At 40.7% G+C, this 21,315-nt stretch overlaps 1 protein-coding gene across 4 annotated transcripts in view; it reads right to left on the reverse strand.

The window, feature by feature from the left end:
• adamts17.L (ADAM metallopeptidase with thrombospondin type 1 motif 17 L homeolog) overlaps window positions 1-21,315 on the reverse strand; it is a 143,391-nt gene that overhangs the window by 14,385 nt on the left and 107,691 nt on the right. For 3 of the 4 annotated variants that reach the window (XM_041586874.1, XM_041586872.1, XM_041586873.1), the window contains 3 exons: window positions 16,856-17,013; window positions 14,262-14,421; window positions 12,799-12,934 (listed from right to left, as the gene is read on the reverse strand). In XM_041586874.1, the coding sequence (XP_041442808.1) occupies window positions 12,799-12,934; window positions 14,262-14,421; window positions 16,856-17,013 (454 nt within the window). Of the gene's footprint in view, window positions 1-6,102; window positions 10,177-12,798; window positions 12,935-14,261; window positions 14,422-16,855; window positions 17,014-21,315 lie in introns of those variants that run through there. The other variant, XM_041586875.1, reaches the window with a different exon arrangement.

Here is a 21,315-nt window from a genome sequence, read left to right on the forward strand (position 1 = left end):
CTGAGTTTTTATACCACAGATGAAAACAAATAAAGGTTATACAATTAAAGGTCCAGTCACCTATACAGTCACCTATAGTATGCAATCAGAAGGTAGCAGTTGCTGGTCACCTATAAAACAAGTAGAAATATTTTCTTGGAAAATTAAAATATAAGAATCAGTTAGTCATTAATCAAATCTTTAACTTCTGAGTCTGGCCACAAAGACAAGCTATATTTAAAAAGAAGAATAAAAAAATGCCTATTATGCATTTCCCACAAAAGAGGTGTCTTCCCTTTTAAACACAGTGAATAGATACAGTGATGGTCCAAGCAAATAAGGATATGTTCCAGCTCATGCATAGCGTAACCCAATATGGGTGCCACCATGGTACATCAAAGATGGACGAAGAGCACAGAAGAAGCCTAACATCCAGGGTAGCCACGTTTCCCATTTTGTATTGTGCTGGATTACAAATGTGCTCGTCTTGTACTAAGGGTAACCCTTAGTCCCCACAAGAGGGTGCTAAAACACACTGCACAGACAAGCAAGACCCCACTCTAACGTATATTGGTGTGACTTGGGAAAGGTTTTTTATATTTGCATACACAACATGTCCTTACACCACATTCTTCCCCCCCCCCCAGAAATCTGCTACATTGGGGGGCTGATTCTACTGACCCACTGGATCCCATGTTTCATTAGAGGGAGGTGCTGACCTGAAAGCCACTTGAAAGCAAGGTTCATGATCAGATTGAGATGATGTGTCCCTAGAAATAAAGCAAACCCACCAGGATATGAGAAACCCGCACCTTCTAGTTAATAGTGAACTACATCTGCCAACATCCTCTCAGTAGTTTCAGCTACTTTCTTGGAGGAAATAATTGACCTGGCCATGTCAAAAAGTGCGTTTCCAGTTAGCACTGAGCAAGGGGAGCCCCTTATGCTACTTCTACATTACAGTGGTTCTTGTGTAGTGATATGGGAATTTCAATGTATCCCATCACTCACAATGCACAAACTCAGTCTAATCGTATTTTCTTCCATATTCAAGTGTAACAATGTATATGTATTTGTAGTAGCACACATGCCACTGTTGTATATACAGATACTCTGGTCTGGTCAACAAATAATGGATCTTTGTCAGACTTGGACACTCGTATGATATGCTAACGAGGCCTGAGCCCAGTGGCAGAACTACCGGGGGCACAGGGGGTGCGAGGCCCCCCGGCAGTCCGTGCGCCACATACAAATGTGGCCGTACGGAGGGGGGGCTGGGCCCGGCCCGTCATGCACCAGGGCCCACCCCCCTCTAGGATCGCTACTGCCTGAGCCATTGCTTTGTCAGTGGGCCAACAGGCACGGCACATGGTCAACATAATCTTGTAGTGAAGCTACATGTTATTCTTGGCTCAAGGGATTGCCAGCCTATCCCATCATTATCTTTATGGACCACAATCAGATAGCAATATGTAAAGACATCATTTTATATTTTATTATATTTTATAATTTCTAGTGATGTGCTGGCCTGCTTGCGGACTCGCAGGTCAGGCCAACTTCCACAAAATGTTCGTGGGCGGGTTCAGGCTGAACTTTACCCTGGGCCCACCCCACATGTGACCTTACAGTGCCCTGCTTCTGCCTCCAGCCGCAGCTTTTTATAGGTTCTGCATGCCACACCCCACAAGTCTATAAATACAGAAGTGCACTAGGTCAGGTGCAGGCATTGAACACCCACGTATGGAACAGTCCAAAATATTTAAGGGAGCAACTACCCCATACAAAAACTCTCCCCGTGCTTCATATGTTAACCTGACCCCCACAGGTATATGAAGTATACGCAATGTCCAATCACACACGGAGCAAAAAACCTTTAATGGTCCATCTTTGAAAATCCATGGTAATTACAACTCATCCCAATATTATGGATCACCTGCTCGACGCATTTTGTGGCTTCTCGCCACTTCCTCAGAAGCGATCACATGATCCAACCATATGCAAAAGGTTAAATACCCTTTAAACCCGCCCCTAAAAACATTAACCCTAAGTAAAGCATATCAAGCCACAAATTGCTATTTTCTATACCCAACTCTATATATTATATATGTGTCTCTATATATGTTTCAATTCATGGTTAATGTCACCCTTCAGCAGCCTGCTGGCATGGGAATTGTCCAAAATTTGTTCATGAATGGACACCAGTAGAGTGAAGTTATACAGAATTTTCAGTTAAAACCCACCTTTAGGGCTCAGCTTGTGTTCAGCCCTCCCCTTTGCACATAACTTGACAAGAAAATGAAATATGGCTGCTGCAACCACCCAACTAAACTGTTCCATGTGTATCCAGAACAGAAAATTCATATTTAACCCTTATCCTAATTGCCATTCAGACTAGGCCCATTCTTCTGCTTTGGGGGCCCCCTTAAGGCTTCACAGTTTGGGGAACTTTGCTTTAGAGGGAACTAAAACTATCATAGTACCTTCTGGTTATGATTATATGTATACTTTAGCAGGGCTGACACATTGAGGAGTCTGTTGCAAATGATGTACAATGACTCCCATTCTTCGTGCTCATCATTCACCAAAGGTTTACTGTGACACTGGATATAAGGCAGGTCCCATTCAGGTCAAGGAACGGCTTATATCTTGACTTTATTAATCTAATATCCTTTTGTTTGTGTACCATTTATTTATTTTTAGTAGGGCTTAGGGTTGACTTTCTTGAAGGTAAGGGCAAGGGCATTGTTGAGGCAAGATTGAGGTGGGTTGAAAAAATATAACTTTTTTAATCAGTTCCAATTTTTTTGCCAATGCAACTTAATAGTACTTTGGCAGCCTTACAGTTCCCATCACCCATGCTCCTTGCAGGTTATTCTAATGGAATATATACAGCACTACACCTCACCCTATGGCATTTACCAGGTTCCAAAGCCCAACTAGTCATGGAGGTAGATGTTGTGGGTAGTTACACAGGTAATGAGAATTAGAATAATAATAAATGTCACTACTAGGCAGGATATTAGATCAGGTCAGAGAGTAGTACATAAAGAAAGCACATAAATTGCATTGTATAGGGGCAATAGATAAAGTGCATTGGAGACTAAAGGTTGCCATACATGGGCATATTTAAGATGGAGATTTGGCCCATTTAGTCAGCAGATTATCTACCTGTGCATGGGGCCGAGTTGGTCTGGCTGGACACCTCGAATATACCCAGGCCTGCTCCCGCCTGTAAACTGTAACGCTTCCCCCATCATCTCCAAAAGGAGGAAATAAAAGTTAAAAAGGTAAGCAAGGAGTGGAGGAGCCGGTGGCAAAGCTCACAACTGGGATGGGGGGCCCCAGAGATGGCAACCCTTGTGGGCCCTATACACCCTGGTCTAACACTGCATGGGGCCCTCCAATGGGCATGACTGACTCATATGTGACCAATGTATCGAGGTGAGGACCACATATAGGCTGATTGATTTGTTCCTTGACCCAGACAGTCTGTATCTCCATTGTTTTGAGCCACCATTATCATCTAGATGGGCATATTGGGGGAAGATCCACTTATTTGGCAATTTCGCCAAATTAGCTGATCCTTCCATGTATGGCCAGCTAAAAGGTGGCCATACACCAGCCAATAAAAGCTGGTCGGCAGTTTACTGGCTTGGGTATGATGTGGCCGAAAATCGGGGAGAGATCAGTTGGGCAGGTTTGATTCCCCCCTCATATTGAAGACCACATCTGCGTGTTGATTTGGTTGTTAATCCAATGGACTGCATAGTGGCAATAATGATGTGATCATAGGCCCTAGGGCCAAAGGATCAGATCAGTCTCTCACCTTTAGGATTTGGGGGTTTTAACACTCTAATTTGAAATATAGGCCGTGGGCCGAATATTGAATTGAAATCACTTTAAGCTGCCCTTCCCCTGTGTGTGTGTATATAGATATGTATACACCTAAGATGCTCTCAGATGGCAAGTGAGTGGAGCCGTTTATAGATGTGCATGTAGCATTCCCCATAACAACACAAAATATATAATCTTGTGTACGGGAAGCAATTTTTCTTCACAGGTTTGTGCCTGCAGTGCCACTGACACATTGCGTACCTACAGGGGAATGAGAGAAATGTCCTTCATGTAAAAAATGCTAGCTATTTTAGCTGCTCTTAGTTATGCTCTACTATCACTGCATCTCTCAACTGAAGTTTTTATTCATGCTTTTTATGTTTTCATAAAAGAACAACATATCATTTATTGTAAAATGAAGTCACATATATGCCAAAAAGTGCTGCCTATTTATTTAATGAATGGTTTCTGAAAAAATGCTCTTCTAGAGGCCATTCTTCCCTGGTTACCTACTGCAAAGATGCAATTTTGTTCTACACAAAGGCTAAACTTCATGGCCATGTATCTTTTTGATCATGGCTTTCATTTTAACGGCTCTGTAAACATTATAGCAAAATTATTGATATAAGAATCCTGCATTGCCCTCGACTCCCTCTTCCCTAACTCATACCCTGAAAACTGCAAAGCCTGTTCCTTATTACTAGGATGTTATTGTTTTTTAAGGTGGTGGGAAATACCAAAACTATCCTAGTTAAAATAATTGCAGCAGAGGGCAGTGGAGACATAGTCACCCCCAGGTGTTGCTTGCGGTGGCTTAGAGTAGGCACATGCGCAGTACAATATGGCTTCCATAAATAATATACGCGTGCCCTGCCCAAGCTGCTACAAGGGATGCATGGAAATGGCAATGTGCATAAATTACCCAGAAACTCACAGGCCTGGGGCAAAACATAATTTTCCTTATTGCAGACACCTAAAAAATTGGCATGTTTACTATTCTTTTCGATTTAAAAATTTTGGGACATGCATGTCCCAAAAGTGCACAATGTTATGGGATTTTTTTGGCCCATTCTTCCAGGCAGATTTGCTTTAGCTTTTTAAAGTAAGATGGCTGAAACTTATCCACTATAAGTTCCAAGAAAGTTTCAACATATTTCTTAAAGCGGACCAGTCACCCAGACATAAAAAGCTATATAATAAGAGTCCTTTTATTATTAAAACATCCATTCCAGTTATAAACTCCGTGAACCAAAATTGCTATTGCTAAGGTAAGAGTCCTGCGCGGGTCAATTTTTTGGAACCCATCCCCGACCTGTACCAGCAACCTGCAATCCGCAACACGCATTCTTACACGATTGGACCCGCTACTCGACCCGCAAGTACCTTATCCGCAACCCGGACCCGCTGACCATCATGATTTAAGAAGTGCTGTCATTGTAAAACAGAAGTGACGTGATCAGAAAGAAGGAGTAAAATAATCGCTATTGAGAAGACCCGTCGCCGCCGACCGCGTCTATACCCGCACCTGGAACTTCTACATGCAAACCGTAGGGTACTGCAGGACTCTATGCTAAGGGACCTTGTCGGTTCAACGGAGGACCAGCAGCACCATTGCAGTAGGAGTGCATTGATATATAGAGGTATAACACAGTATCAGTGCATAGACATGGGTATCAGGTGCCCCATTCTGGCACATAAGATTGTGGGATGATGCAGAGCTTGCCTTAAAGGTCATGTAAAGGCAAAAAAATAAAATCCCATTTTTACTTTCTTTAATGAAAAAGAAACCTATCTCCAATATACTTTAATTAAATGTGTACCGTTTTTATAAGAAACCTGACTGTATGCAGTGAAATTCTCCCTTCATTTACTGCTGTGGATAGGAATTGTCAGATGGTCCCTACCTGCTTAGCAGTGAAACAATCATACTTATGAACAGCAGGGGGAGCCCCCGCCTTACTTCCCAGCCATGCAGAACTCAAGCAGCTTTGTTTATGATGATCCCTAAGCAGCCCAGACCACAATGAGCATGTGCACAGTCTTAGTCTTGCAAAGATGTTTAACAAAGTTACAAGATGGTGACCCCCTGTAGCCAACTTTGAAAGCATAAATTATTTGTTTGATTAGGCTTGTGGTGCAATAAGTTCATGTTTATATTTAGTCCCCTTTAAAATATGGACAGCTGAACATACTCCAAAAAAGTTAAAATCATAGCGGGAAATGTAATAAAATTCACAAAGATAACAAATTTGTGTACAAATAAAAATGTGCATGTCACAATGTAATATCCTTTATTAGGCTTTTTTATTAAGAAGTTTTATTACATACACTGCACACTATACTATAAAATTCACAATCACTATCCTAATGTTGTGTAAGGGGCCAAAGGTTCGAAAAAGGCAAAATTGTTCCCATTAAGAACATTTATTCACATTGTAAACGATTTTTCTATTAGCGACCAATATTACATTCCCCCAGTAGTCTTTATTGGCTTCACTTAAAAAGTGGGCAAAAGGATAAAAAAAAACTGCTGCCTTTTACGCCCTTAAACATAGGCAGTTTTCAAAAAGTGTCACCGATATTCTGTTGCACTGAGATCAGGGTTCTGGCTGAGCCATTGGGGGGTATTTGCTCTCTCTTGTTCTTGAGCATTATCCCAGTAACCTGAACAATCTGAAGCAAATCAGGAAGAATAGGCTAAAATCTTTCATAAACATTATGCAAAGCTGGTATATACTTAACCCAAAATAACTAAAGCTGCTATTTTTGCAAAAGGTCTCTTTACAAAACTTCCAGCATACACTATCACTTAAAAATTGCCAATGCTTTGAAATAAAAAGATCACAGAAAAGAAACTGTGTAGGATTGGTTATACAGTGAAAGCAGAGAAGAGCTCAGTGTCTGATCATATTGCAAGGTATAAGAATATGGGGAAGATAAAAAAATGTTTGACGGCCTGGGCCTGTCTGGAGATTCTCTGGTGCTGTATAAGGCCAGTCGGACTCTGTAATTAGACCCAGATTGGAGGCACTGCACCCTTGCCTGGCAGTAGAGAAGGCAAACAGACCAGAAGGGGTTAAATGAAGGCAGCTTCCCAGACAGAAAATAATCAGGTGAATGTGGCTTTGGGTAGCAGGTCCCAGCACACACCCAGTCCCAGCTGAGCGGCAGGAAAGCTTTAGCATAATACAGCTGCTCCACTCCAGCCTTGCAGTCCAACACTAACATTCCTGTGTGATTGCTGAGAGGCTCCCCACACATTTTCCAGCTCGGTAGTCTGACTGCGCACAAAGCACCAACATGGAGAAATCCCTCCGTCGCTCACACACACACAGACATACACTCACACACACACAGACAGACACACACCAGCTCTCACACTCGCCCTTGGGTCACACATCACACTGTGATCTCACTCACATCATTAAAGGAGACGCTGGCCTTCAAATAAACTCTTCTATCAGTGATATTCTGAGACAATTTGCACATGGTCCTCATCTTTTAAAATATTTACATTTTTATTTTTGCCAATTTTGATTACTGGTTGCTAGGGATGGCGCAAACTGGAAGGCCACAGGTTGCCCATCAGTATGGACACAGTATATCTTTATGAGCAATTACATTCAGTCCAAAAAATAATCAGAAAAAAAACATATGATTTTGTAAAATCACATTTATGAACATTTTTAACACTTTGAAATCAGGATTGAACTTAGGCCTTGGCTTCATCTGGACTTCTGCCACACCAACCTGCTAGAACTGCAAATCAGCCACAGACCTTTCATACCTCTACGTGACAGTCCAGAATAAAGCATGTAGCCTTCTTAGTGTCAGATTGGGGTGTTTGGGGTCTAATGTGAGCTGTCACCTTAAGGCTTATGCCAGACGGGTCGTTTTCTCAGCCTCCTACAACAAGAAGCACCCCTTTCTGCCCTGCACCCAGAATCATTCCTTTGGCCTGGGTGCAGGCACAGCCGGTGGATTTTGTCACCAAACCTTGTGAGTATGCATTTTACTTAGATATTCTGCTGTTGGTGCCTGTACCCGGGCTAATGCAATGTTTTGGGTGCAGACCAGGAAGAGGGTGATTCTAATGTTAGGAGAATTGTTAGCCTAATGGCCAACTACCCCATCACCCCACCACATACCTCCTCTTGCTGCTACTGGCAAACAACTCCACTTAACCTGCATATCCTGGCCAGGGATTTCTCCCAGTATCCCACTGGCCAGACTGGGCCTTGTACAGTACTGCAGAGTATGCTGGCTTTATAAACACATGTTAGTAATAATAATAAATATAATGTACCACCTTCTTTAAATAGATATTTGACGTTTTCATAGACCATTAGAAACACATTTGGACTGTGACCCCTAGTTGTCTTACATAGTCATGGTATATCTGTAATACATGTGACATCACATTTAATAATACAAATATTATTATAAAGACTTTTGACATCATTCTTAGAACATTATATAGGGAATATGTAATATGTTAGCTGTTCTATGACCAAATAAAGACATGAAGCAACACAGGAAGGGATCTAGTAGTCATAAATTCATATGAATGGACTTGAAAGTACACTAATCCATGCCTTTATCTTATCCCATTTAGACTATTGCAATCTCTTATTAACCGGTTTCCCATGTCTCTCCCCTCCAATCAATCTTAAACTCTGCTACCAGGATCATTCTCCTCTCTCCAGCCCTAAGGGTCAGGCCACACATGCAGATTTGGGGAGATTAGTCGACAAATCTCCTCTTCTTCGGGACGACAATCTCCCCGAACTGCCTTCCCCCTGCCCACGAAGAAGAGGAGATTTGTCGCTCCTGAAGGAGGCTCTAGATTAACTGGATCACTGCTTTAAGCAATTTAGTAGAACTGGGAGTTACCAACCTGCTGATAACATAGAATCTAGATTACTGCATTAAAGAATCACCGCAATGGGAGAGGAATGTGGCCTATCAATGGGTTGTGGTGAAAACAGTTGGCAAGGAAAAGGTAAAGAACTTGAAAAATAAAAACAACTCGGTTAATGTAATACAAGCTGCAACCTTTGTACCAGATCCAACCCATGGCAACCAATCAGCATGTACTTGTTTGTAAGAAAACATCCCACTGGTCACTATGGATTACTCGACCCGGTGCAACTCTCTGACTTTTACTACATTGACCCCAGTATATGCGAATAGGCTGTCTAGAAAGAACAATTTGTTTTTTTTTTCCAGCAATGAAATTCAACTTGCCCATGTTTGTATGAGATTAGAACAGCTGAGAAGCGCTGGCAGAGGCAGGGCCATGAATCATTTACCTGGAAATCTGACTGCAGTTGGAAAAGAAACGGGGCAACATCTGCTGTCACATGGAAACCAAAATATGTCAGGATTACTGTGGATACAATACCTAGAACTCTCACTGGATGTCTCCCAGCAAACAGAAAGTGCTGCTTATACACAGAATGCAAGGCATAGGCAATGGCTGACAACTGTCCCTCATTTTGTTTTTTATGAGTTATCAGGGAAGTAATATGTCTGGTAGTGTCCCAGCTTCTCTTATGTATTACTTTCTATTGACTTCTTAATGGCTGTTCTTAATCTGTAGGTTATAAATGTCATTCAACTTGTATGTATATCACAAAATTATTTCAATAGCAATGCCTACTAAGCAATACCTGTGTATTGGGTTACAACTGGATACATTTCAAATGTCCCAGCAGATATCAGGATCATAAGGACAAGTAAAGACAACTTGCAATGCTGAGCTATGCAGCTACAGTACATACAGAATGGTGTTTCGTTTAATACATCTTACCTACACTTCCCTGGAACATATATCCACGTAGCTTATGCAGCTGGCAGCAGCTCAGAAACACTCTTCCACCACTGACAGTTTGATGAGTTCCATACCCTAACCTTAAAACGCCTGAAAGTAGGAAACCCCCAGACCCCAGAGAGTTTACCATCTATCAGCAGTGCTTTCAGGACTCACAAAGCGCACCATTCACATACTGTACCAGCCCTGCAAGGAATCTGGGAGATTGAGTTTCAGTTTTTATTTCCACTAAGAGCAGAAAATATGTCTTTGTAAAGTCAGAGTTGCAAGACAAATTTGGTCAGCTTATTTGCTTGGACCGTCAGTTCTTGGTTATTTTTAAGAACTTGTGGTTTGATGGAGCCGAGAACAAATCGTGCTTCTCTGTGTTCAGACTCTAATATGGCACAAAGTAGCTGCACTGCAGTAACCAGTAGTAGATAATCACTCATCAGCTTGGATGATTTATTTCTACACTGGGCTGTAAAGCTTGAACTCCGCTGAGACAAATCAGTTGTGTCACTGGCATGGGATATTAAACTGAAGAGAATCTGAACGATGTGTGGAAAAAATAGCAAAGAGGGACAATACCATTAAGGTTAGGCTTAAATCTAGTAATCCATACCAGCCACTTAAATACATACTTTCAGACAATTAATGCTATGTGCCGATTGGTTGTGGACTGAAAGTCCAGGGCCCACTGCCTCAGGGGCCCCCACACCTCTCCGGCCCCAGCCACAACCCCCTCCTCCAGCCCCCACCCCATTTCCCCTAAAGATCTGCTTCTTTGGTGATGTATAGCTAGCAAGAACATTTGGCAGCTGGGCTAACATACTAGTTTTACTATTAGAATGGTCCTCGTACAACAGGATTTTTTAAACCTGTATATTAGTGATGTATGGGCCAGACAGAAACCCGAGGGACCCGCTGAAGGTTCTCCCTTCTGCTCTACCTGACAATATATATATATATATATATATATATATATATATATATATATATAATTATCAGACAGCGCCCGCACTCAGTCAATGAGGAAGCCAGAGGTGCTTCCGAAACGTCGGATAAGATGTGTGAATGAATCAACACTTGTTTTCACCTGAATATTACAGAGTGTGCTGATCTTCTGTTCATTATATATATATATATATATATATATATATATATATATATATATATATATATATATATATATATATATATATATATATATATATATATCTATATATATATAGCCATTTTTAATACAGAAATTGAATGGAGAGGTTCTTATACACTAAGCTGCAGATTTGATCTGGAGGGGCCAAGTTAGCAGCAAGCATATCTTCTTTATGTCCTTACAGCTGCTGTTGTACTGTAACACATTATTGGCAGTCCTGAACTTTCATCTCTTGATCATCACAATCATTAATGCCAAAACATTAGTCACAGGCCTGCCAAGGGTTACACAAATCCTTTTGCCACCAGCAATTTAACAGTAAATACTTTCTTATAACCATAGCAATAAACTCAGGGCAATCTAAAGGGAGCATATTTATTGGTTCTCTATTGTATAGAGGTTGTGGCAATAACGGGATTTTGTTAAGCACAAACAGGGTAAGACTGAACATAAACTTGCCCATTAGAATGCAGAAGAACGTCTCTGATTTCAACTAAATCAGCAGAAGGTGCTCCCAAAGATGTAAATCATCTGCTCGAGTTAAAGGGAGTTTAGATACTGAAAAAGGCACAGTAATGGAAAAACATTCCTTTAAGCCTCTTGATTGTATTCTATGTGAGCCCAGGGCTGGACTGTCAGAAGAGAAAGAGTAGGAAATACTGCCTGAGCTGTCCTGGTTGAAGGCAATGCCAGAGGAAAGGCAAATGTTAGTGTGGAGCTTGAATGGAAAGAGCTTTGCTGAGGGTCATGTAGAAAGCAACACTTGAATATTGAATGTGGTCAGCAAGTGTGGGAATGCAGTGTGTCAGATCAGTACTGAGCTGCCAAATCTCCCATCATGTCAGCACCTTCACACTGCTTATTCTGGGTACTTAGAAAGGCAGGGACCACAGGCAGCAGGAGGTGAAAGGGCTTTGGGAAGAGCTCATGTTCTGTGCAGTTGAGCCTTTCAATTAATAATGCTCATGACTCTCAAGGTAAAAAATGTCACCCTGGAAGCTGCAGAACTAAAATACAGCACTGTGTTCTGCACTTGCGTGAATGTATTGTAGCTTTTCATTAAATTATATTTCAGCATCTGTGTAAAAATACTGAACATTTACATTCCTTACTAGTGTAAAATAATCATCTGATTGTAGATCTATATCTGATTGTATATACATATACAGTGCCCAACTACATTCATTTACTGCCACGTTAGTTGGATTCTACTGTTACTGAACAGGTGCATCTTCGTCTCTCTCGTGGTACAGATTAGGTGGTTCACCTTTGAGTTAACCTTTAGTATGTTACAGAATGCCATATTTCTAGCAACTTTGCAATTAGTCTTCATTATTTATTTTTTAGTATATTTAGAATTATTTGCCTTAATCTTGCACATCTTTCCAGCTTTCAAATTGGGGTCACTGACCCCGGCAGCCAGAAAACTTTTGCTTTGTGAGCTTACAATTTTATTGTGACTATTGATTTTTTTTTCTTATCTTTATATTCAGTTCCTCTCCTATTCATATTCCTGTCTCTCATTAAAACCACTACCTAGTTGCTATGGTAAACAAGACCCTAGCAAATAGATAGCTGCAAACTTACTTACCAAACAATACCTAGAATTCCTGGTATTATACGGGTAAAGGAAGGAAGCAATGGGCCAAGCAATAAGGGATGCACTGAATATAGGATTAGTTTCAGGATTCTGCTGAATCCTCGTGCCTGGCTGAATTGAATCCAGATAAGCATATGCAAATTAGGATCAGGAAGGGAAATCATGTAACTTTTTGGCACAAAACAAGTAAAAAAGTTTATTTTTCCCTTCCCATCCCCAATTTACTGCTGCTCAAAATGCAGCACACAACTACTATGGAATATGGCTTGTACCTGCTAAATGGAGAGAGTGGTGTGTTCTTTAAAGCATTTTGTATAAACCCCCAGCTAGTACAAAGCAGAGTAAAGACTTACTGTGTTCCTATGAGACTGTATTCACAGAAAGAATCACTACCAACAACAAAAATAATCTCACCTGGATTGACAAGGATGAACATTGCATTTGCGGACCTGTGGCACAGGGCGAGACACGTGAAGGCAGAGACTGTCATTCACAATGACCATGGTTTTATTCACTATTTTCGTACAGGACACCACTGTTCGTCGTTCGCCTGAAAGCAACACGTGAAAGCAACAATCATTAAAACCATGCAAAAATAGACACCGGCGGATGGATTAAGCAATCACAAGACTTATTTCAGGAAAAAGAACAAATAGTTTGTATGTCTTGGTAAAAAAAGTCTTTACATATTTTGATAGCCGACTGCTTAACACCTTTGCTATAGATACAGCGGGGCTCATTTATAAACACTGAGCAAATTTGCAGCTGGGCAGTAACTTATGGTAACCAATCAAATGTTTGCTTTCATTGTTCAACCTGCAGCTGGCTGAAAAAAAGCAAGTAACTGATTGGTTGCTATGGGTTACTGCCCAGGTGCAAATTTGCCCAGTGTTTATAAATAAGCCCCACTGTCTCCATGCATATATTTGGAGACATCTGATATTCAGAAGGTTAGGTGTATATTTCAGAAAGGTAAGTGGCTTTGTTACATGTAAAGGACAAGTACAAGTCATGATGTAAACATCTGTTCGTGTTCATGTAACTAAAGGCCATACACATAGAGATCAGCTCGTTTAGCGATTTCGCCAAGCAAGCAGATCTCTCCCCGATATGCCCACATTGAGGTGGGGTGATATCGAACGATCCAACTGTATTTTTAACTCCAGATATCTATCGGGGAAGCCGGTCGGAGGGCCCCACGCACGGGCCGATAAACTGGCGACTCAGTCTGTCGGCAGCTTTTATCAGCCCGTGTATGGCCACCTTAATGTTTGCTAGGATGTCGTGTGTGCAACAGTTAGTGGACCTGAATCATATGAGGTTATGCAGAATACTCAGCTCAGATGTTGTACAGATATGGGTCCCATTATCCAGAATGCTTGGGACCTGGGGTTTTCCGGAAAACTGATCTCTCCATACTTTGGATCTTCATACTTTAAGTCTACTAGAAAATCATGTAAACATTAAATAAACCCAATAGGCTGGTTTTGCTTCCAGTAAGGATTAATTATATCTTAGTTTGGATCAAGTACAAGGTACTGTTTTATTATTACAGAGAAAAATGAAATCATTTTTAAAATTTTTTGGATAAAAGGAATAAAATATGAGATGTATATATGAGATGACCTTTCCGTAATTCAGACCATTCTGGATAACGGATCCCATACCTGTACTCTGAAATGTAAAAAGAGCCCATCATATATAAAGTTGATTAAAATTAAAAACAGTATATTACGTTTCAGTATGGTGACTGATGTTTTTAATGCTGCCATTCCCAAGCACAATTATACTCCATTCTCACGTGCAGTACGATTCATTCTTATTCACTGGGTTTGAAATGAGAGCTTTGATAATTAAGCAAAGATCTGGCACTTTACCTCCCCCACACTGTACACTGCATCCCTCCCAGCCACTGTGTGTCCACATGTACAGGGGATCCGGCTGCTTCTCCGGCTCAGTTTTCTGCTCTGATGATTGGTTCACTGGGATGGTGTACTCATAATGGATTCCATAGTTCTGGTCATGAAATAGCAATACCTGATTAAAAAAAAAAAGGTTTGGTTGATAAATAACACGCCTGATTCTTATATAGCTTTGATTTAATGAAGCAAAGCCCACAGGCGGTTAGTTGCATAGCACACCATGCACATTTAGCACATTTGTATTATGCAATAAAATATTTGAATGGAAGGGGTTTGAATCCCAGTTGCAGTTTGGAGTTCTTGACCCTAATAGCAGAAGTCTTGTGTACCATATTATATGAAATAATAGAACACACAACTTCAAGCCCCCAAGGCTATTATACCTACCCTTGTATTGTAGAGAATCATTATATCATATATACAGAAGATATTCATTATACCGTAGCAACTATTAGTAAAGCTGTGCTGTGTGGATATATACAGTTTTACATAGAATAAAAACTCATAATTGTTTACCATGGTACTTAATTAGGAAATTGCAAGTAGTTTATATAGCACTTCTTACGTATAAAGTGGTTATTTATTCCCACTAACACAGAGCTGTGCCAAAAAAAATCCTAATTCATGATGAGTGAAAATTTTCACCAAGTTTCACAGCAAAAATGACCCCTATTGACTCTAAAAATTTGTTGCACAATTTTTTGTTTATCAAAAGAAATGTTGTTGTCCAAAGACAAGGTGAAACGGTCAGATTTGCCAATCACTACCCCCAATCACTAAATTTAACTGTATCAAAGAGTGCACTTTGTATAGTTGTGCTCAGTCTGTATCAGACTTCCTTCTTTCAGCTTAAACCTCCAGGGCACTGCATGGGCATGCTCAGTTTTCTCCTCTCCCCCTCCCTCCAGTAATCTGAGCCCAGAGCTGTGAGTGAGCAAGGAAAGACATAAGCAGGAAGTGATGTCACACCAAACTAATATGGCAGATGCTATCCCAAACAACTAGAGCGGTTTACTCTGGTATGATGAAGCATTCTACAGAATAAATATAGTGTTCTAGCTTGCATTATTGCGGCTAATCTAAAGTTAGGTCCATAAATATTTGGACAGACAACTTTTTTTTCTAATTTTGGATCTGTACATTACAATGAATTTTAAATGAAACAACTCAGTTGCAGTTGAACTGCAGACTTTCAGCTTTAATTCAGTGGGTTGAACAAAAAGATTGCATAAACATGTGAGGAACTAAAGCCTTTTTTCTTTTTAAACACAATCACTTCATTTCAGGGGCTCAAAAGTAATTGTACAAATTAAAAAAACTACAAATAAAATGTTAATTTCTAATACTTGGTTGAAAACTCTTTGCTGGCAATGACAGCCTGAAGTCTTGAATTTATGGACATCACCAGATTCTGGGTTTTCTCCTTTTTTAATGCTCTGCCAGGCCTTTACTTCAGTGGCTTTCAGTTGCTGTTTGTTTGTGAGTCCAATCTAGACTTTCTATTTTTGAGGTTTATGAGTGGCTCACAGCTTGCACTGCACCCTCTGTATTTACTTTCATGCAGTCTTCTCTTTATGGTAGACTTGGATATCGATATGCCTACCTCCTGGAGAGTGTTGTTCATTTGTTTGGTTGTTGTGAAGGGGTTTCTCTTCACATGGAAATTATTCTGCAATCATCCACCACTGTTGTCTTCCGTGGACGTCCAGGTCTTTTTGTGACGTACCACTGTAGATTTTGCCACTCCTAATATTGTAGCAATTTCTCGGATGCGTTTTTTCTGTTTTTGCAGCTTGAGGATTGCTTGTTTCACCTGCATGGAGAGCTCCTTTGACTGCATGTTGTCTGTTTACAGCAAAATCTTCCACATAAAAGCACCCCCTCAAATCAACTCCAGGGCTTTTATCTGCTTCATTGATAGACATAACAAAGGAATTGCTTACACCTGCCCATGAAATAGCCTTTGAATCAATTGTCCAATTACGTTTGAGCCCCTGAAATGAAGTGATTGCATAAAAATGTGAGGAACTAAAGCCTTTTTTTAAAACAATCTTTTTGTTCAACCCACTGAATTAAAGCTGAAAGTCTGCAGTTAAACTGCATCTGAGTTGTTTCATTTAAAATTCATTGTGGTAATGTACAGAACCAAAATTAGAAAAAAAAGTTGTCTGTCCAAATATTTATGGACCTAACTGTATTGAATGAATGATCACACTAATTGGTTCACGTGATTTGCAAAACACAAAGGATGGTGTAGCTGTAAAAAGGGTAAACTGTGCAGTCATCTGCTGGCTGGTCATATAAGCAAACTGAGCAAATAATACTATTTAAACACGTTGGTGTTGTGTATAGATATATAATGCACTTATCCCATCTGGTGTTAAATCTCTATTGCTGCCTATGTATGTATTACTCCCCGGTCAATCACATGCCTGCAAGTTGAATGCACGAAAGGGCAACTTTTCCAAAAAATACACTGAATGTAAAAGTCACGTGTGAGTCTCAGAAGATGCTCTCCACCAATAAAAGAGCAGATGTGACAGGGTTACCATGAGGTGCAGGGGGGTCTTTGTAGGTCCCTTTGCCGAGATCTTCTCCCACAGGCCTCTGCGCACATAACGGATGGTGGTTCCAGCGATCTGAAAATCTCCGGGAAGCTCAATTTTCCAGTCACTGTTAATGGATTTCTTGATAGAATCTTTCAGAGCTGAAAGAGTTAAAACCAGGAAGCACATGTGAGTGTGGGCTAAATGCACTGCACCTGACACCCCAATTGTTTCCTGTCTAGGGGCTACAGGACATATTTTCCATGATCTATCATGACAATAAAGCCCTGTCTTGCACTCACAAATCCAGGTTCCTCTGTGCAAACTTTCCCTTTAATCCCTGCTCTCTCCCTTGTGCTCCTGAGCGCACGCTTTCAAATTCCCACATTCTCTTTTCTCATTTTGCAGATTTTCCACTCATTCTCTGCCAAATTCTCTTTTCTGCTACCTTTAGCCCATGTGTTTGTGCACGGCATCCAAGGGCTGAAATGTCTACAAGCATCAGATTACATTCTAATATATCCCTCACTTGTTCCTTAGCAAACATTATGTTTTCTTTGGCCTGTGCAGGGAGTTGTGCAATATTTATGCCCCTATGCATCCCTTGTGTTGTGGGAATACTGCCACCAAATACAAGCAAACAGCCCTGACAGTCGGCTCTTGGATCTGCTCTCAGACTGGATTTGAGCTTCACATGCAACACCTCCAGGCTGCTTCCCGTCCCTAAGACCATATCCACTGCGAATGAAAACACAAAGCATGACTGCTGTCCAAGGTGATGTTGGCGTGTAGAGAGAAGCAGCCATTCAGCGCAAGAGGGAGGGACACACTGGACGGCTCCCAGAAAAGAAATAAGAATGGCTTGCAAAACTCTCTATGAGGGGGCGGTTAGAATAAAGGGAGCATTTAGCTTAGTGGCTTGTTGGACTTTTTGTGCCGAGGCTTTGAACATGACAGTGAGGTGACAGGAATCCAGCAAATACAGTAGAATATTGATGTAGCAGTCATACTCCAATACATAGGACAGTTAATAGGTTATTTACCCCAAATCTGACCTTTCAAGCTGGGATTTTTAGGACAGTAAATGAGCATTCCCTCTCCCATGGGATACACAATTTGGCAACTGCTGGTGTATAATATGAACATCTGATCTGTTCATTCACTTGAAGTCTTAAAGGGGGCCTCGTCACCCAAAACAATTATTCCAAATCCTATTTTATCATGTTAGTCAAGCAAAATAAACTTGAATTACACTGTATAAATTATTTGTATTTTGTTTCCATAAGTCTGGGAACTCATAATCATAGCAAGCAGACAGGAGCCATTATGTGGACACTGTTATTAAGACAAGCCTTATATCATCTCAAAATCTTGTTTGTGCACCAGAATGTGGGACCTGATGTCCATCCCCATGCCCTGGCTACACAATTAAATGGTGAAGAGAACTGGGAGAATGTGGGGAGAGCAGTGAAAGTAATTGCTTGCCCTGCCTCTATGCCTAGGAATAGAGGAGGGGCAGGCAATATTTGATTGACAGCTGAGATTTTGAAATTAGGTTACAACAGCTATGAATGCTTTAATAAAAAAAAAGTTGGATTTCATGTTTAATTTGAAAAGGACTTTATTATACAGCTTTTTATGTCTGGGTGACAGGTCCACTTTAAAGGAGAAGGAAAGTTATCCTGCAATTGGGTGTGCCAAATGTTAGGCACCCCCAAGTGATTGTATTTACTTACCTGAAACCCTGGGCCAGTGCTCCAGTCAGCAGAAAACTGCACAGGCCTGGGGTTATACCAGACAGCACCACAGAGTGATCCTCTTCCGGCTTCTTCTTTCTTCAAATTTCTACTGCGCATGCGCAGCCTCGCGACGAAAGCGGAAGACGGAAGAGAAGTGCTCACTGGTATAACACCGGGCCAGTGCAGTTTTCTGCTGATTGGAGCACTGGCCTGGGGTTTCAGGTAAGTCAATACAATCTCTTGGGGTGTCTAACATTTGGCACACCCAAGTGCAGGATGACTTTTCTTCTCCTTTAATATATTCTTCAGATGATTTCTGCTCCCATTTCCTTACCATATCTACTGGCAAAACCCTCAGACTTCACATAAGTCACACAGTCTGGGGCGTCTGTATTCTCATGCCTTCCAGCAAACACTTGGTATGCTCTCCCCATTGTTATACCCCTAAAAGGTAAACTATTTTATGTCCTGACTAAACATACATACTAGATAAGTGCACACTACACACACAATTTCATGTTCTTCTGTTATTTCATAATTAATTCGTTATTAAAAAGGTAGCAGTTGTACTGTGAACATGCCACAAGAATGCTGTGTACCGGGGATTCACAACAACAAACAAGAATAGAACCACAGGTTCATTATTTAAATAGGTATTCTACTAGGACATACACCACAGGAAAGAAAAGAGAGGAAGGGAAGCCAAGTTAAAAGAAATATAATGGACACTGATGAAAAGCAAACAGGTAGACTTATCCAAGAGTACCAGCAGGATAAGCTTGAAGCTGAACATCTGTGTGTGTTTGTGGTACAGAAAGTAGAGGCAGATGTGAACTATGGTGTGATATTATAAGAGGAGTAATCCATAGATGCCAAACAGATGCTCATTATATAGCTAGGGTTTACTAGAACTGGATCAACTGTTGTTTGTGTTATAGTATATTATTTCAAACTGTAAGCGTAATAATAATCTATTTACAGAGCACCACTGTGGAACAATTATCACCCCCATACTGTGTAACTAGTGTTAGATGCAGCTTTAAGTGTATCATTCTGTTTGCACTACAGCTCTTGCAGAGTCTTGGCCAATTGTGATTTAATATACATATGTACCAGTCTCTAACTGTCACAGCTACTTTACATATGGCATTTCTCTCCCACAGGATAAATGCTCCCAATGAAACAGACACTACTGCTCCAAACCACTCTGTTTCTATATAAAGGGACATGAAAGCAAAGTGCCTGTAACTCTGCTTATGGGACAGAAATTTGGGCCTAAATTTGCCCCCGTGTGCACAGTGACAGGCAGACGCTTTTGCTTAAAGAACCTTGTCGATACACGGCCCTTCAAAATAAACTTTTTGCACCCAATGACATTGTTCCATTTGGGGAAGTTTGGGAATCCCAGTTGAACTACAGGGTTGTATGAGCCCAATATACATAATCCTTAGAGTGCAAGTCTGGGGCAAGCCCTTTGCAAACTCCGGCAAAAGTAATGCCCAAGTAAAAGCTGTGCAGTGGATCAGAGGGAAAAGCTATGCCGCTGAAGGCAGCTGGAGATTTGCCTTTGATAAACCAAATGGCATATTTTTTTTTTTTGCTGCCAGTTGATTTAGGGAAATCAAGGTGCTTTCGCATGAATAGATGTCCCGAATTCTTGAGCAAATACTGTGTGCGAATTACTAGCACATAGTTGCCTGCAGTCCAGCTTTTCAAGGAATTCTCCTTGGGGGGAACAATTGCTGGCAATGTCCAATATCTCAGGTTTCTTCCCAGCTCAGAGCACTGTAGGAGGACAGCCATGATGACAACTCAGTGGGAGAGGAACTGGAAAGGAAATTGTTCTTTGACACCTTCTCCTTTTCATTTCCATGCGCTTCTCTTCTTTTTTTAGAACTTCAGTTTAGCACATCCACCCTCACAAATAGCTTCACATTTATTACCCCCTGTAAGGCATTAACCAAATATTGCCCTTATAATGGCACCAGCACTAGTCCAGACAAGCTACATGCTCTAGCTTATATTTATAAGTAAAGCAGAGGTAATGTGCACTTCACAGAAAGGGTTACAGGGGAAGGATTATTATACAATTTTGAGTCTGAGGAATAAAAATGGAGAGATTATTTAACAGCTTGTGATCAGCTTTTTTGTTCAGTAGTAAGGTCTAACCTTGGTTGCCTTCTACCAACCATCTTCTGCCTCTAGCTAACTTGCTGAACTACTTTTCTCCTCAAACTTCTGTATACAAAACTCATATATATATATATATATATATATATATATATATATATATATATATATATATATATTATATATATATTATAACATATTAGGAGTTATCTTCCATCTTCCTTCTAACAACCATCTTCTGCCTCTAGCTAACTTGAACTACTCCTCTCCTCAGAGGTATGTAGAAGAAAACTCATATACTGTAGATATAAAATAAGAGTAGTAGGAGTTATCTTCCATTTGTATGCCTTAAAGGAGAACTTAAGCCTAACTAAAGAAGTGCTAGAAATATTGTACATTAAGCAGCTCCCCATCTTCTTTTCTGCAGATTTCCTGCACATGCTCCAGGCTCCTGTCACTTACTGAGCTTAGGGACCCACTTACAATATTACAGTACACATAGAATATAAATGTCACAATATAAGGCTGACTAGTAATTAATACAGATACTTACTACATGCCAGCTCAGAAACCAGTGCAACTAGCATCAAAATG

Source organism: Xenopus laevis, chromosome 3L (genome assembly GCF_017654675.1).
Source record: "Xenopus laevis strain J_2021 chromosome 3L, Xenopus_laevis_v10.1, whole genome shotgun sequence".
Classification (NCBI taxonomy): Eukaryota; Metazoa; Chordata; class Amphibia; order Anura; family Pipidae; genus Xenopus; species Xenopus laevis.